The following is a 16,852-nucleotide window of genomic DNA, read 5'->3' as shown; positions in this document are numbered from 1 at the left end:
AAATTTGCCTCCTTTTTATCCTCCACGAGGCACATAAGCTTATAAGAAATGGCCTTGATCCGACGCCGCTATCCACCTTTTTTTCGCGATTTTCGACTGTTTTTTGGACCTTGCTATGTAACACGATAAGTGTACGAAATTTGAAGCAATCGACTTCATATTAGGCACATATACGCAGCCTTGCTCCGTGTCGGAACCTATTTAAAATGGGGGGGCTGGGGGGTCGGGAGGTATTCTAAAAAAATAAAAAATCGCGCGTGCAAGGGTCTACAAAAAACATCATTTTTCAAAAACTGTTTACGAGACCAAAAAAAATTTTGATCCAGACCAAGCAGAAGATACGACTCTATAAACTTTTATTCTTGGCAATTTTTCAAAAGTATACAGGGTGCGCCGCAAATTCAAAAAAACTGAAAAATGGGTCCCCCTATTATTGAAAATTGGTTATAACTGAAAGGCTATGATTCAGATCTCACTTTCTTTTATACTGCCATATAGCCCGCAAACCAGCAAAAGGTATTCACCTATTGTACAGGATGTTCCCAATATTTCATGCTAAATGAGAAATGTGTCCTAAAAACTTTAGATGTAGCAGTGAAGTAAAGGTCCGTGTCTACATTTAAACTGTAGAAATTGGGCTCAATCACATTGTACCAAGTATTTTTTAAAAATGTTGGCAAAACTCTTTAACCCGCAGAAGCAGAAGATCCAGTGCAATAACATTTATTTCACATATACGCAGCCTTGCTCCGTGTCGGAACCTATTTAAAATGGGGGGGCTGGGGGGTCGGGAGGTATTCTAAAAAAATAAAAAATCGCGCGTGCAAGGGTCTACAAAAAACATCATTTTTCAAAAACTGTTTACGAGACCAAAAAAAATTTTGATCCAGACCAAGCAGAAGATACGACTCTATAAACTTTTATTCTTGGCAATTTTTCAAAAGTATACAGGGTGCGCCGCAAATTCAAAAAAACTGAAAAATGGGTCCCCCTATTATTGAAAATTGGTTATAACTGAAAGGCTATGATTCAGATCTCACTTTCTTTTATACTGCCATATAGCCCGCAAACCAGCAAAAGGTTTTCACCTATTGTACAGGATGTTCCCAATATTTCATGCTAAATGAGAAATGTGTCCTAAAAACTTTAGATGTAGCAGTGAAGTAAAGGTCCGTGTCTACATTTAAACTGTAGAAATTGGGCTCAATCACATTGTACCAAGTATTTTTTAAAAATGTTGGCAAAACTCTTTAACCCGCAGAAGCAGAAGATCCAGTGCAATAACATTTATTTCGGGCATTTTTCGATTATATACAGGGTTTTCAAATTATAGGAAAAAATCTAAAAGACCTAGAAATTTGTCCTTTTACGGAGTAAATTATTAGCCGCAAATCAAAAATCGTAAAAAATATAGCTAATTGGTTCAAACGGTGTCCTAGGCAGCATCAAGAGCTATAATTTTTATATTTGCGGTTTTCGTTTATCACAAACGCTGCTCGGGATATTTGAAAAAATCCATATTGAAATCGTTATTCAGGGGCTTAAAAAACTTATTTTCTCGAAAACCACTTACTATTTTCAAAAAATTCTTGACGTGGAACATCCAGGGCTAGAACCTCTAGTTCGAACAATGATTTTATTATATACAGGGTGTGTCGTTTTATGGGCAAAAAATCTAAAATATCCTAAAAATTTCCGTTTTCGTGTGTAAATTAATGGCGATAAATGAAAAACCGTTAAAGATGGGATAATTTTATTTGAACAGTATCGTAAACCGTGTTGTGAGAGAGTTTCAGGTTTTGTCAATTATACAGGGCGCGAGATATTTGAAAAAATATCATTCGCTAATCAAAGTATTAATGTTAGCTTTAATATAATAATGGGCAATTTCCCGGCCTAGTTATGGTTAGATCCCGATTTGATAACTATCAATTTTTATTCTATAAATAATTTTGAAACTAGACTAATATAAAAGGCTATACATTTTTTTGAGCGCAAAAATATGATATATATTTTGCTATTTATGAGGTAAATAATCAGGAAGTGCAGATACAAAATATCAGCTAGTTACAAACTTGTTTTACGAATACACAAAAATGAGAGTAAAAATTATGCTGTTCATTGATAATATACCTAGGTAAGTACTAGGTATACTTATATTTGTTACTAACCTTTGTTTTTTAAACAATTTTTCGTAAACATCACTAAAACATTGAAGTCTGCTTTGAAGTGGAAGTTTTTGTTTTCTTCGGCCATTCATTTAAATAGTTAATAATGATCATTAATAATGAATAAACTTTGTCGCAAAAATCATCTCGTTTTTGTTGTTTTCAATAATTTTACTTTTTCCTCCAACATTTTTACCATTATTTCTCCCATATCTCTGAATCCAAATTTGTTGAAGTTCCTTGCTTTTAGAATTTTAATGCCGCTATTCTAAACACTGTACATCGCATTCCAGACATATATAAAATTTCATGTCATCAGGTATTTCTACCATAAATGCACACCGATTCTATTATTCCACTAAGAATTATTACTTGAGAAAGAAATTTTTATCTCTAAATGTCTTTTCTTAATAACAAATTACGGCAAACAATGGATGCGTTACCTCCCTTACCCTTTACCAGTAAATTGGTGATTAGAGCAACCCAGTGTGTTTACGACTATGGCGCAGTAGGTAGCCTTAAATCGAATTTGGTGCTGCCCTCTACGAGCCGAAATATGCTTAATAGAAGAAAACTGCATCTATTCAGTTCGATGTTATGAAATATTGCCCACAGATATCATTCGGGATCCCGCCTAAAAATTTAATTCTGGTGAAAACGGCATGTAACATTAGTGCATGCATAAGTTAACCTTATATTGAAATTTCATTAAATGCGGTTTTTATTTAATTTTTGTAAGCATAGGTAATGAGATAACATTGTAACATATTTTTAGATAAAATCACATGATTATTTGCGTAGGCAGTTTGTAGTTGCATCTTGCAGAAAGATGTCCTACAAGTACCCAAAGGCAAAAAGAGATGAATCTATAACTGACAATTATTTTGGAGTTGAAGTAAACAGTTCTAATAGTTGATGGTATATGTTAAAATAAATATGTTGCGTAGGTAAAAGATCCCTATAGATGGCTTGAAGATCCAGATTCTGAAAACACCCAAAGTTTTGTAAATGCTCAAAATGAGCTAACCAGGCCATATATTGATAGCTGCCCTTATAAAGAAGGTATCAAAAATAGAATTACTAATTTGTGGAACTATCCAAAATATTCCACACCCTTTCGTCATGGAAATAAATATTATCAGTACAGAAATACAGGTAGGAGCATTGATTGATTAGTTCATCGCTATTGCAATGTGTGTTGGTTCGTCATTACCGCATGTTGAATTATAATTTTAGGTTTGCAAAATCAAAGTGTCATATATGTTCAAGAAACATTGCAGGATGAAGGCCAGGTATTTTTGGACCCAAATATAATGTCAGAAGATGGCACTGTAGCTTTGTCTGGTACTGCATTCTCTGAAGATGGAAAAACATTTGCTTATGGTCTCAGTTCAAGTGGATCTGACTGGATTGAAATAAGATTTAAAAATGTAGATGATGGTAATTTCTTTATTGGTCAGTTAGAGTATGTTAGATTCACACTCTTATTTTTTTTTAGGCAAAGACCACAAAGAAGTACTTAAAAAAGTCAAGTATTCCCCTATGACTTGGATGCATGATAACAAAGGGTTTTTTTATGGGGTGAATTAGTTTGGACTGGATATTTCATATAAGTAGTCAAAATTGGTTTTTAGGCATATTTGGATCAAGTAGGTAAAGCTGATGGTTCAGAAACAACTAACAGTGAAAGTCAAAAATTGTACTACCATGAGCTTGGCACAGACCAGTCAGAAGATGTTGAAGCCATTGAATTTGAAGATAAAGAACTTAGAATGTATAGTGAATGCAATGCCCTTTTACATATTTTTTGCATACATAATATTTTCAACCTTGTAGGGGAGCTCATGTGAGTGACTGTGGAACATACTTACTTGTCACACCCATAAAAGGTTGCAAAAATAACTTATTATACTTTACAAAGCTTGAACCTTCTCAAAAATTAACGAAAAAATTGGAACTCACTCCAGTAGTCACCAAGTTTGAAGCTGACTTTGAGGTACCTTACTTGTTTATTTTTGATAAACTTGATTTCATTTATATTATCCTTTTTAGTATGTGACTAATATAGGTAGTAAGTTTTTATTCAGGACAAATAAGGATGCTCCGAACTACCGAATTATTTTAATAGATTTTAATACTCCAGTTGAATCACAATGGGTTAATTTAATTGAGGAAAATCCAAGGGACGTTTTGGATTGGGCACATGTTATTAACAATACTATGCTTGTAGTTTGTTATCTAAAAGATGTTAAGGTAATATTGCAAAGTTGCCCAGTTATTTGATTTTGATTTCGTTTTGTTTGCAGAATACATTGCATATTTTTGATATAAATACTGGAAAAAAGTTGCATGATTTCAATCTGCAAGTGGGTACTATATCAGCTATTTCAGGAAAGAGGTACCATACTGAAATGTTTTATAGTTTCTGTTCATTCCTTACACCAAATATAATTTATAAAGTAAATTTTGATGGCAACAAGATTAATGAAAGTGTGAGTTAAGGAAAATTGTTCAAAATTTATGAAGTGTTTATTATGTTTTCTTTAGATCTATCATGAAACTAAAGTTGGTGACCTGGATCCGTCTTCCTATGAAACTGAACAGGTGTTTTACAAGAGCAAGGATGGTACAGATATACCAATGTTTATTGTCAATAAAAAGGTTAACTTTTGAACCTATTTTTGAGTGGTAATTAATGTTTTATTTTAGGGATTAGTTAAAGATGGGTCCAAGCCGTGTCTCCTCTATGGATATGGTGGTTTCAATGTTAATATAACTCCCTCATTTGGTATTTCCAGGCTGGTTTTTATTAACAATTTTGATGGTATATTTGCATTAGCTAACATTCGTGGAGGAGGGTATGCCTTTTTGTTATAATATCTTAAAAGTAATATACAGTGTGCCTATCTAAGTTGGTAGTATATAGAAAACTGTATGAGGATTATTTTCTTCCTTAAAAAATTAAGAGCAGTTTATAATACATTAATTATTTATAGGGAGTATGGGGATAAATGGCACAATGGCGGTCGTTTTGATAAAAAACAAAATTGCTTTGATGATTTCCAATATGCAGCAAAGTATTTGGTGCAGGAAAAATATACCAGTGCATATAAACTTACTATTCAGGGTGGTTCCAATGGAGGCCTGTTGGTGGCCGCATGTATAAATCAAGCTCCAGAGTTATTTGGCGCTGCCATTTGCCAAGTCGGTGTATTAGATATGTTAAGATATCACAAATTTACTATTGGTTATGCGTGGAAATCAGATTATGGTTGTTCTGAAGAGGCAGATCAGTTTAGATATCTTTATAAGTACTCTCCTTTACACAATATTGAAAAACCAAAAAGTATGCAATATGCTTACCTTATTTATTGCTTTTTCTAGTGTATGAAATTGTATTTTAGATGGTATTCAATATCCTGCAACCCTGCTCTTAACAGCAGATCATGACGACCGGGTAGTGCCTTTGCATTCTTTGAAGTTCATTGCTGAATTGCAACATAAAATCGGTAGTTTACCACAACAAAAAAATCCCCTTTTCATAAGAATTGAGACAAAAGCTGGTCATGGCCAAGGGAAACCAACATCAAAAATAGTAGCTGCGCAATTGATATTTAATTATTTTTTAATTGAATTTTTTATTTCAGATTGAAGAAGTGTCTGAGATATTCTGCTTTGTGTCAAAAGCCCTAAGTTTGCCTTTTCATGAATGATTAAAACGTAATTTTTAGCAAACAACTTTGGGTTGTACCATTTTGATATTTTTGCATTTCCTTATCCGTATGTAATTGTTAATATAATAATTATTATTAATTATCTAAATAATATAATAATATTGTAATTAAATTATAGCATTTACTTTCATAAAAATAATTAAAATCATTATTTAAAATACATAAAAGATACATGTAATTTATTCTTTTAATTAATTAACATTAACAAAATATTCATCCTAAGTTTGGAATTCAAAAGAGAGGTAGATAAATTCAATTAAAAATAAGTGGTAAATATTTATTTTTCATGTCGAGACTGAGTTAAAACAAATAATATTTTCCATAGTTTGAATGTAAAGTATAACATGACAAATAAATAAATAAATTAGCCTAAAAACAAGTAGACATCATGATAGCAAATCATCCCAATCTGGGTTAAGAATGTACCTATTTTGTATAGAACCTAGAACAGAAGTCGATGAAGTGGCATCCAAATCAATTTCCATGAGGTTCTAAAAAAGAAAGGTAAAAAAAACATTTGAGGTTTAATTGTAGCACTAACCTCTGAGAAACTCTGCAAATTTGTGGGCTCTAAATCATATTTGCCTGATCCTATGTATACTTCTAATTTTCCAGATTTTCTAATCACTAGTTTCCCTATTTGACCCTCTTGCATATCTGTTAATTTGTAATCAAAAAACTTTTTTACATTTGGATCATCACTGAAGCTTTTCCCGGCAAAAGAATCTGGCAGCTATATAATTATTCTTTTAGGTACTTGGCTTGTTCAATTAATGAATACTGCTACTTACATTCCACAGAGTTAAAGTTGGATTATTATCACCAACAGCATCACTGTCCCTAAAATCTTTTGGAATAACATTTCCCCCCATTTTAACTACAAAAAATGTCATTAATACACCAAATTTGTATTTCAAAGAAACCTGAATCGTGCACTTACATTCGCCATTCTGTAAATCCACATGCTCTAGCTTAATTTCAGGTTTATTTACCACTTTGGAATGAGCTATAAAGATGATAAATTGTGTTAAACTTAAGGCAAGGTGTGAATAAGCTATAATATATTGCAAATATTACATACATACCTATACATTCTTTTAGGTCATTTTCATTCCATGTATGGGGCTTGAAAGGCATTGGCTCTTCATCCTCACTTAAAACATCACAGCCGAGAATGTCATCATAAACTCTTGTTTCCAATTTATTGTCTACCTAATAGAGTTGCAATTAAATCTATATATACTTTCTTGTGTATTGCAGAGGTGTGATCCTACCTTCCATTCGTCCTTTTTTACAGTTGGTATAGGAATATGTTGGTGACTCTCATCTCTAGGCATATAACTTCTTTCATGTCTTGTCTTTTTGATTGCATCATTTCCTACACCTTCAGAAAATATACCACTTGATTGTATAAATCGATCAATCTTGTTAATTTTCTTAAGGCTTATTCCATTGAACTTATTTGAATATCTTTGTTTATCTTCTTTTTTAAACACAACACTAAAAACATAAGATGAAATTATTTTTAAAAACTGTCTTCCTGTTTACCAACTCTTTGACTTTTTCCTTTCTCCTTGTAACGGTTATATTTGGTGCATACAATTTTTTGGGTTTTGTACCTCCCAATGTTAAGTCGCGAGGAAGTTTCAATGACTGCAATCGCTTTTCCATATTTGATGTTAATTTTTAACCTCCCTTCACAGTTTTATGAACATTTTGCCTAAAGCTTTCTTTAAAATTTCACAATTACTATAAATGACGAAAAACGGCAACCCAGTTTTAAAGAAAACAAAAGTAACATTTAAAATAGGAGGTGATCACCAACAATTTTGAGGTTAAAGAACAAGATAAACATGTGTGCCCGTAGTAAATGTCGACACGGACGATTTATATATATATATATATATATATATATATATAAATATACCTATGGTGGGAACCACTGTTGTCGATATGGACGATATCTACAGTGCCAATCCCTCTATGATTTGGATAAATAAATAGTTTTTTCTCCGTGATTATTATTTTTTATTTAGATTTTTACAGATATGAGTGTTTTCTATGGATTTTCATACGAAAAATACGAAAAAATTTGCTAAAATTCTGATAGCAACTTTTGTTAAGTTCTTTTTTTTTGCTCATAGATGGCGCTTATTGAACGAAGATGCGGATTTGTTAACATATTCCTTGATGTATGGTTGCTCCCATTTTTTCGACTTTGCACATCTGTACAATTAATAAAATTATAATATAATAATTATAATAAAATGAAATCCATTTGGGATTTGTTATGTTTTGGTTACTGCAATCCAAAACTTATTTCTTATAAGTTTTATAGAAAAATCCAAAAATATTTAGATTTAGAATAAAATTACCTACCTAATTTATTTGAATTGCACTGGTACTTAGACCTAGTAAAAAATTTATTCGAAGTATATACAAATAAAGCAAAGGCTGGTAGGAGAATTTTAAAGTTTACGGTAGAACGTTCCATTGTCGCCTAGCAATAATGTCAGACGTGGGATTGCGAATCCAGTTTCCAGGCGTGCTCATGACGAAAATCAATATCGATGCAACCCCCTCCATGGTTACCGCGAGGTGCACAACAAAATTGTGTGCTTGGACAAGGTAATGTTTTCCAGGGTTCATAAATCGTTCAAACCTTTATCAAGCATGATGTCTTCCCAATCGACAGAAAAGAGACGGCCCTATCAGGCATTTTTTGAAGGAGATCAGATAGTCATTCCGATCGGTATAGTACCTTATTGGTTGAAACCATACGTCGAACCACGTCCGGGAGTGATATATATCTCGTTGAAACATGAAGTTTTCAAAAAACTGGAACGGCGTGCTATTCAAGCTGAGAAGCGTTACATTACCAAATGGCTGACCGAATTTTTGAAGAAAATCGACGATGAAGAAAACAGAAAGTATAATAAAGAGAACATGGACAACGATGTAGTCGCTGTAGCACCGAAACGTCCACGGGTTAGACAAAAAGGACTGAGGGTTGGCGACAGACCTGCCCAAGAATTAAATATTTTGCGTAACACAGCCGGATACAAAGAGCCGGTTGAGCAGGATACAGGGGAATTTCCTAGAATCGGACGTCCCAGTTCCAATGCGCGCTCCCAAAGGGTACAATCAAGGTTAAGACGTCGTCGTCGTGTTAACAGAGAGAATTAAATGCCCTGGCCTATGGGTGCGAAATGTTCAATGTTTTTCCTCAGGCGATGTTCCCTGCAGTAACAACTCTTTATCATTCAGCAGTTGCAGCTATTTATAATTCCGAAGCGATATGTGCTTAAAAATATAAAAGAATGTGTTCTTTGTGGAATATCTGCTGCAAACCATACCCTATCTGAACGAATTTATATTAGCAATTTGTTAAAAGTTGCATAAATATGACTGTATTCAAATAATTAATATTCTCAATGTGCACTTTAACCAAAACAAATGTAAGCTTCAATATGCTTAAAAGACAAAATTTTAAATGTCGTATCGCATATTTTATGTAAATGTTATTTCCCTAATAAATATATATAACCAGCATCACTGAGTTGTTTCATTGCAATAAAAATATACCCAATAAATTCCCAAAAAGTTAATGGATGTCCAGCTAATTAAATTAAAATTAAGTTAAAACACGGTTGATTTGTGGGATTAATAAGAATGATTTTAAAAATAATTTAATTTAAATAATTTTAGTGGTAATGAAAAAAAAATCACGGGGAATTTAAGAAAAGAATTTAAATCCCCCAATATCTGTGACAAATGTATGACATAAAGCGTCAATTTTATATGTTGGGTGTAATCCTGTTGACTGAATTGCCTATCATTATTATTATTGTTATTATTATTTTTATTTTTATTATTATTAAAATAAATAAATGAAAAATTAATTATAATTAAGTACATATCTGAATTTATTTTGAGCACGTCTTATTGGGGAGAATCTTTCAAGTGAATGAATCTGTTGGACCATGTGTCAGAATATAACAGAGTGTTGAAATATGCCGTCGGCGTCGGCGCCCCGACGTTCAGCGTCGCTAGAAGATGCATCATTGACGTTTGGACGTGCTATTGCGGAGAGTGTAGCAGTAGAAAAGGTTTGCGACTGGAAACATGGCCGGAAAATTAACGCGGTTATCGGAAAAGTGCGGAACGCTTAGGAAAATACCAGTCATGAACCGGTTCTGCTATCTTAGTTAAATGCGTGTAGTTTTTGGATGTGCTGATGTGGTTTTCAGCGGTTTGAAATAGGGGTGAGTGCATGGCGAAACATCTGTATGTAACTCTAATCGGACTCAATAACAGATTTATTTTTATTTTTAACTGGTACTCAAATAAAATTATTTTCGGCGTTCTATTAGTGATGTTATATGTACTGGTGTCTGGCCAACGTAAACGATATTTTCTAATTCGCAATTCGTTTAAGCTGAAAAAAATGTTTGGAAGCAAGTTGCGGGCATGGATGGATGCCGTAAGGCCCAAAAAGAAACAACAACGAAAAGATAAACAAGGAAAATGCTTAATCACGGTTTCAAATGGCTCTAATTTAACCAGTCACACGGTTAAGTGGGAAAGCAATTGTTTGTCTAGTGTCAATGGGGTAAGTATTTTCAAATTCCTAAATGTTATAGTTATTTAAACTGATGCTTCATTTCAGATTAATTTTCAATAAATTATTCCAAATTGATTTAAGCTAATTAATTCAACACGACGAGTTTTCCATAAATATTCAAGTCCTAGCTTTATTGTTGCTGCAATAATTGAACCTTTCATCAATTAAAATACAAAAAAAAATGTCTTCACCGATAATAAACCACCAGGAGGTTTACTTTTCTCTTAGCTGAATTCAGTGATTTCTACAAAACTTGCATAGTTTTGGTTAGTTTTAAGTTTAAATTTGACTTGAAAACTACCAATGAATATTGACAGCGTTGCACGATTTTTTCTATATTTTTAAAACAATTAAATAATAAATAGAAAAACGCTTTATCATGTGTGCAGACGTCACATTTTGAACTACTGGGACGTTGTTTTCTAATGATGTTAAATGAAATGAGATAAAAATTACATTGGGGGGATGATTGGACATTTGGCATAGAAAAAAAGAACGAAACGAGTAGAACATGATTTAATACTAAACAAAAATAGTAAATGCTTTTATAAGGTAAAAACCTATCAATCCACCGGGTGTCCGCTATTAAGTGTCATATTGTAAAATGTAAAAAATTGTAAACATTTCAAAAATTGTACAAGATTGTTAGTTTGAAATTATGCATCAGAAATGGTAGTTAAAGCCTCCCTTTGTTTTCCCAAGTTACTGTTTAACGCGATAAAATGCAAATTAGAAGACATATTTCTTACAGGAAGATGACGCGGCACCACCAAAAATAAAACACGCTAAAAACTACAAAGTTTATTGCAAACGTGACGGCGCGAATACACAATTCCCCCGGTACTCAACCACAAATCTTTCTTCTCCAGAATCGGCTTACTCCACCGGATATAGTACCGATGGCACGTCTCCGGGTGCTCCACCCGATTACTTGCTAAATGGTCCAAAAACACAAGGTCAGCTTAATATAATATATTAAAGAATCGCCATTTGTCCAGCAACCATTTTTAATTTCAGCGGTGGCCAACACATTGACCTCTAACGGAAACCCTCAAAACGCATGTTCTTCAATAAACGATAAATACATACCACAACAACCTGCCACCAAAGTTAGTGGGCAGAATATGTTTTTTCTACCACTTAAAGGCAATTGCATTATTTTAGGCAACCGATGTCGAAGAGAAGGATACCAGTTTACAGTCTTCAACTATATTTTACGGAAAGATTACTGAGGGTACAGTGAGCGGTATAGTTTCACCTAGACAAAGAAATAGAATAAGAACAAATCCATGGTTACCTGGTGGTACATCCAACGGAACATCTACGCCTGTGCCCTCAAGGCAAGAGTTAAAAAGAACACCGGTAGTTTTTAGAAGCTACCAGGATAGCTCGTAGGTCCACGCACTTATTGGCCCATGGAAATTAAATTCGCCAATTTTTAGCATACAACATCGATACTTGAGTCCTGCAGTCCATCGTCGTTCTTTATCATCTTCTTCATGTTCTTCCTTAAGCGCTACTAACATAGCTTTCGATCACCATGTGCCACGTTCCTTAAGTGACGAAGATGATTGTACTTTGAACGAAATGATGGGGAAATACGACGAAAGCTATGTGTACGAAAAAGAAACAGATATTTTAAGTGACAGCAACCCCACTGACTGCGAAAGCGATATTGACACCGGCCAAGATGGCGGGGATGAAGATGACATGGCCGAGGCTGAACTAGACTTCATTGATAATGGTTTGTTGATAAAAAATATTTATTGTTAAGTCTGTTTCGCCCTAGGAATTTGAAAATCGTTGATGGATTCTGATCATTACGGTACATTAACTGATGAGACACACCGGGCATTACTTTTGGATATTAAAAAGATAACGCAAGTGGTAGACACTCGATAGATCCATGTCTCGTCTCGCTGCCAATGTGATTTTATGTAATATTGACATAATCAAAAAATTTTATCGAAATAAATCGTTTATGAGGTCTCGAATTTTTACTTGAATTTTGGAAATTCGATCTATTAAAATATGAACGTGAATGTGAAAAAATTGCCGTTTTGGATAACAAATATAATCAAAATCAAAATAATCAATTAAGTCATATAAATAATCAAAATTAATAAAAAAAAACATATTTTGAGATTATTAATTTCGCTTTAAAAAACAAAGAATCATAGTCAAAACAAGAATGGATCATTTAAGCTTTTAAATTATATCATTTATAATAAAGTACTTCGCTTTATTTAAACTCAAATAAACCATAGCCTAATAGATCAAAATTTAGGATAGACGTTTTCAGGTTCCTATTTAGAAATAGACTGCAAAACGGATAACACGGGACACTGCTCTTATTTTGTACCACTAGATTCACAAAGAAGGAGATCTTCAAGGAAACGCAACGTCAGAAGATTTAAAGATTCTAATTCACAGAGACATCGGCCTATTCCTAATAAGAGATGCCTGAGACATTCGGAGAGGTTAAAGTATGTTTTAAATTTATTGAATAAAATAGATATTGACCTGTCACTCTTAAGCCTTATAGAAACTTCATAATCAATTTTGCGTTAGTCATTTTCATTTGCACAGGCATTTAATTTGGTTTGGCAAATAACTGCTTCTGTAAATCATTGGAACGAAGTCATGAATCTGGTGTTTACAATATAGTGGGTGTATCAGGAAAATGAATTATGAGAAAGTTTTAGATTTAGGATTAGGAGTTTTATTTTGTTGGACATAAATCCACCGAAACCACTGAAATGAACTAAAGTCTATTTTAAATTCAAGGCATTCAAGTTTCCATCAAAACGGTTCGAAAAGTGCCGGAGCAACACCCGTATCCGTCCGCCGATCAAGCTTTCGACCTGAACCTTCCAAATCAGCTCAAGACGAGTGCCTAAAAAAGCGTTCCAACTCTGTCTGTTTGCAGAGGGACACGACGCAACTTATAGATAAACGAGATATGGAAGCTGATTTAAAATACCGCGAATTAATTGGTCAAGCCGAACAAATCATAAGGACAATGAATATTAACGGTCTTTCACCACGAAGGTTACCTGGTCCGGCTAATAAGCGAGTAGAACTTCTGAAGTCTGCGGAATGTGCCAAAGCGGAGGTTCATTTCAAAAGTAAACCTGTAGATGATACGTTAAACACGAATTTAGCTATTAATAAAGTGCCGTCCAATGCGAAAACTAATCGGTTTAGTCCTAAGAAAAACCATATCACCAATTTTATTATCAATAATTCACCCGGGTCTGTTCGGAAAGAGCTTCAAGGTCAAACGCCGTTGATCCCACGGAGAAACTTGCCGGAAGAAATACACCAATCGCCTTTAGTTAAAAAGAAGTTTAACGACAACGGTCTAATGGTAACAAAGAAAACGATGAAGGAACATCGACACTTTGCGTATACTTCACCAATTGGACCTCGAAAATGTCATCAACCTAGAAGCATTTTGCTTAAAAACGACAATATGTCAAGCCCGAGGTAGGCGAAGTCGGGGCGCTGCATTTGTTACTAATAGAAGTGTTTTTAGGCACAAGAGGGCAAACATGGCGGCAACATTGGAAAGTAGTAGTTCTGACGACGAGGAGTTCCACACAGCTAGGAAAAAGCTATCAAAAAGTTGTCCGCAGAGCGAGCCCATGCGCAGGAAAGTATATTTCGGCTGTAGCGCGGTAAATTTTACAAAGCATCACGGTGAGTTTTGTGATCGTCGCGATGACCTTATACTTTCATCGATCACTTTTAGGCAAAACGGTGGTATTTAATTTAAACAGCGAAGCGGTTAGTGTAGTTAAAAATAAACTTGGCAGTACCGAGAATTTGCGTCATCAAGTACTGCTTAACACAATTCAGAATTTGAAAAGGAATCTAGAAGACCAATCTGCTTCCTTGCAACAGACTTACAGAAGTACACAAAACATGTACAAATATTGAAACGGTAAAGGGGTAACTAATACCAACTTCTTTTCGTTAATATTTCTAGTTTTTTACGCCTTTGAAGGTAAAGAAATACTATTTTACAAGTATCTGTTATAAGTGTTAAATGGTTCATATATTGTTCGGATAAAAATACCAGAGAAATAAAAAAAATTAAGGGCTCACAATTTTTTTAAAGTGCTAGTATCGCATCTATTTTTTACTGTATAAATTCCGCAGTAAAATTTAAATGAAGACCCCAACATAGACGCAGTTCTTAGTAATGTTGTTAAATTGTAATTTGTTCTTTAAATTGAATTCGAACTCGGAAGATCCCAGCCAGTCTAGACATTATTGTAGTGTTGTGTCGGTTGTAGAATAAACTAGTCCTAGTAGAAGACGAAACGTAACATGCCAAAGTAGTTGACGATTTTTATATCTCCGTAGACAATATTTAGCAATGGAATAGTCAGTATAGGTATCCTATTAATCGTTTTGTATTCACAATCGGATTAGACGTCGTCCATTTTGTGCCAGTCCGGCCCTGTGCCGAATTTTGTAGTATTAACTGGCTTAGTCCGACTTTGTCTACATATCTTATACGTAAAACATGTTTCATTGTATTTTCCCTGTTGATGTAAAATTATAGTCTGGTTAGATTTGGCGATTTTTAACAAAAATTTTAATATAGTCGTTGTTACGCTTTGCGAAAATTCTGTTAAAAGTCGCATTAAAAAAATAATTTTGACAATGATAGTAAATGTAGGTTAGAAAATAGGACAATGTCTTCTCGAGAAAAAAAAGCGCTAGACTCTATCTCTTGGTTGAGTATAAAGTTTAATTTTAAAGCAATTCTAAAAGGCTGATTTTCGACTGGTTCGTTATTTTAATTGTTATTGAAATTGTTAAAGAACCCTTTAAACTCTTAATAATCGTTATGTCTTATCAGCGTTTCACAATTTTGCAGCAAAATTTTTGTTAACGCACATACTTAGCAATCATGGCACAACACGCCTGCGCAGTACCTGTTTACCTGTTGAATGACGTACCTATACCTACTTAATTTCGAACAGTTAATATTTTTATACCACGCGTAATGCGATTATGTCGCTATATTAATATTCAACTTATTATTTATTTTTTTACGGGTTTTTTCTAACTTAGTTATTTTTGCTACTACATTATAACGGCCTCATTGAAAACGGTTGTTTTTCGATTTTCACCTTCGCCGTGAGTCAATGTGAGCAATTGACACTATTCCTGATAGCTCAGTTGATCGACCTCTACGGCTATTGTTAACCTGTATATTTGTATGATGTCGATCATTCAAATCGCCGAAACGTTGAGAACGAACAACTCGCGACGACCGCCTCGAAAACGTATTTTAAAGTGATGGCCGCGAAAGCCTTATTACATCGTTAATGGCTTGATTTTTAGCCGATATTTGCCCTACTAAGAAATGAACAGCAAAGCTGTTAATCGTGATCTTCCTGTATCATCGTAACGTTGATTTATTTTTTAAATGTTCACTTTGTAAATATATAAATTAAAAACATTAAAACCGGGTTTGCTTTCATGACTTCCGCAATTTACTTTTACATTTTTATTGTGATAAAATCCTATTTGGAGGCAATAAGAATTATTTTAGTAGTAATTCGTAACTTGCAATCTGAATTAAGCTATCGCATAAGTTGTGAAATATACCCTTTTTTACTTAAATCTAGGGACATCGAACTATAAAACAAAGAGATTTTTAATTAAATCCCTTAACCTATTTTGTCCCAGTGGTGCATTAATTCACCACCTATTCTATGATTTTTTTGTCACATCCAGGAAATATTTTTGCACATCCATTTAGAAATGTTATTATTATCACTCCTAAAGGACATAAAACCGTAAAAATCGCTAATTTATGTGTAAAGGAAAGGATATATCAATTCCAAAGTTAACAAAAGCGATACATAAATTTGTATCACATTTTCAAGTAAATCCAAAAAAGTAAAAGAAAAATATTTTGGATTTGTATTGCCATTTTTGTTAAGTCTATAGCATGTAGATAACATCGCAGAAAACATACATTGGAAATACTATATTGATTATGCTTTATTTTTTGAAAATATTTACTGGTGCGTGAATGCACCACTGGTTTTGTCTGTGAGACAAAACTATGTTATTGCAAGTCTAGACAAGTCAGCGCATGTAGAATAAACATCCAACAATTAGCGTGTTCTTTAGTATTAGTTTGTGTAGTTAGATCGTGATGTATGAGGACAATAACAATGAAAGTCGTAAGTATTATTTGGATGTACGTATTCTACATGTATATTGTATCATTCCATTCCTTGTAAATTTATGCTAAAAATAACGTGAAAAATATTTACAGAACATATTGACGCGGTCTA

At 33.7% G+C, this 16,852-nt stretch overlaps 3 protein-coding genes across 5 annotated transcripts; 2 read left to right on the top strand and 1 right to left on the bottom strand.

Moving 5' to 3' along the window:
* Positions 1 to 2,784: 2,784 nt before the first annotated feature.
* Positions 2,785 to 6,072, top strand: LOC132708785 (prolyl endopeptidase). Its single transcript, XM_060681360.1, has 14 exons — positions 2,785 to 2,912; positions 2,970 to 3,063; positions 3,116 to 3,323; positions 3,405 to 3,608; positions 3,667 to 3,749; positions 3,803 to 3,942; positions 4,005 to 4,164; positions 4,221 to 4,421; positions 4,475 to 4,660; positions 4,716 to 4,829; positions 4,878 to 5,026; positions 5,165 to 5,514; positions 5,573 to 5,763; positions 5,816 to 6,072. Exons 1-14 carry the CDS (start codon positions 2,881 to 2,883, stop codon positions 5,879 to 5,881), a joined length of 2,178 nt encoding a protein of 725 aa, XP_060537343.1. The 5' UTR covers positions 2,785 to 2,880; the 3' UTR covers positions 5,882 to 6,072.
* A 93-nt stretch (positions 6,073 to 6,165) lies between these two features.
* LOC132708786 (DNA-directed RNA polymerase III subunit RPC4-like) lies at positions 6,166 to 7,780 on the bottom strand. Of its 2 annotated transcripts, none has more exons than XM_060681361.1 (7): positions 7,455 to 7,780; positions 7,177 to 7,402; positions 6,988 to 7,114; positions 6,843 to 6,908; positions 6,694 to 6,779; positions 6,444 to 6,635; positions 6,166 to 6,393 (listed from the first exon to the last, which is right to left on the bottom strand). In XM_060681361.1, exons 1-7 carry the CDS (start codon positions 7,571 to 7,573, stop codon positions 6,289 to 6,291), a joined length of 921 nt encoding a protein of 306 aa, XP_060537344.1. In that variant the 5' UTR covers positions 7,574 to 7,780; the 3' UTR covers positions 6,166 to 6,288. The 2 variants fall into 2 exon arrangements, with proteins under 2 accessions (XP_060537344.1, XP_060537345.1); XM_060681362.1 differs by having other exon boundaries at positions 7,451 to 7,578.
* A 2,194-nt stretch (positions 7,781 to 9,974) lies between these two features.
* Positions 9,975 to 15,998, top strand: LOC132708784 (uncharacterized). 2 transcript variants are annotated; one of them, XM_060681359.1, is made up of 10 exons: positions 9,975 to 10,167; positions 10,341 to 10,514; positions 11,278 to 11,482; positions 11,544 to 11,635; positions 11,691 to 11,917; positions 11,969 to 12,270; positions 12,895 to 13,012; positions 13,314 to 14,015; positions 14,065 to 14,228; positions 14,281 to 15,998. In XM_060681359.1, the coding sequence occupies exons 2-10, from the start codon at positions 10,350 to 10,352 to the stop codon at positions 14,466 to 14,468; spliced, it is 2,163 nt and encodes a 720-aa protein (XP_060537342.1). In that variant the 5' UTR covers positions 9,975 to 10,167; positions 10,341 to 10,349; the 3' UTR covers positions 14,469 to 15,998. The 2 variants fall into 2 exon arrangements, with proteins under 2 accessions (XP_060537342.1, XP_060537341.1); XM_060681358.1 differs by having other exon boundaries at positions 12,829 to 13,012.
* Positions 15,999 to 16,852: the final 854 nt, after the last annotated feature.

This window comes from Cylas formicarius, unplaced genomic scaffold, assembly GCF_029955315.1.
Source record: "Cylas formicarius isolate icCylForm1 unplaced genomic scaffold, icCylForm1.1 PGA_scaffold_12__32_contigs__length_19106922, whole genome shotgun sequence".
NCBI classification, from domain to species: Eukaryota; Metazoa; Arthropoda; class Insecta; order Coleoptera; family Brentidae; genus Cylas; species Cylas formicarius.
This window is presented reverse-complemented; position numbering and strand designations above follow the sequence as displayed.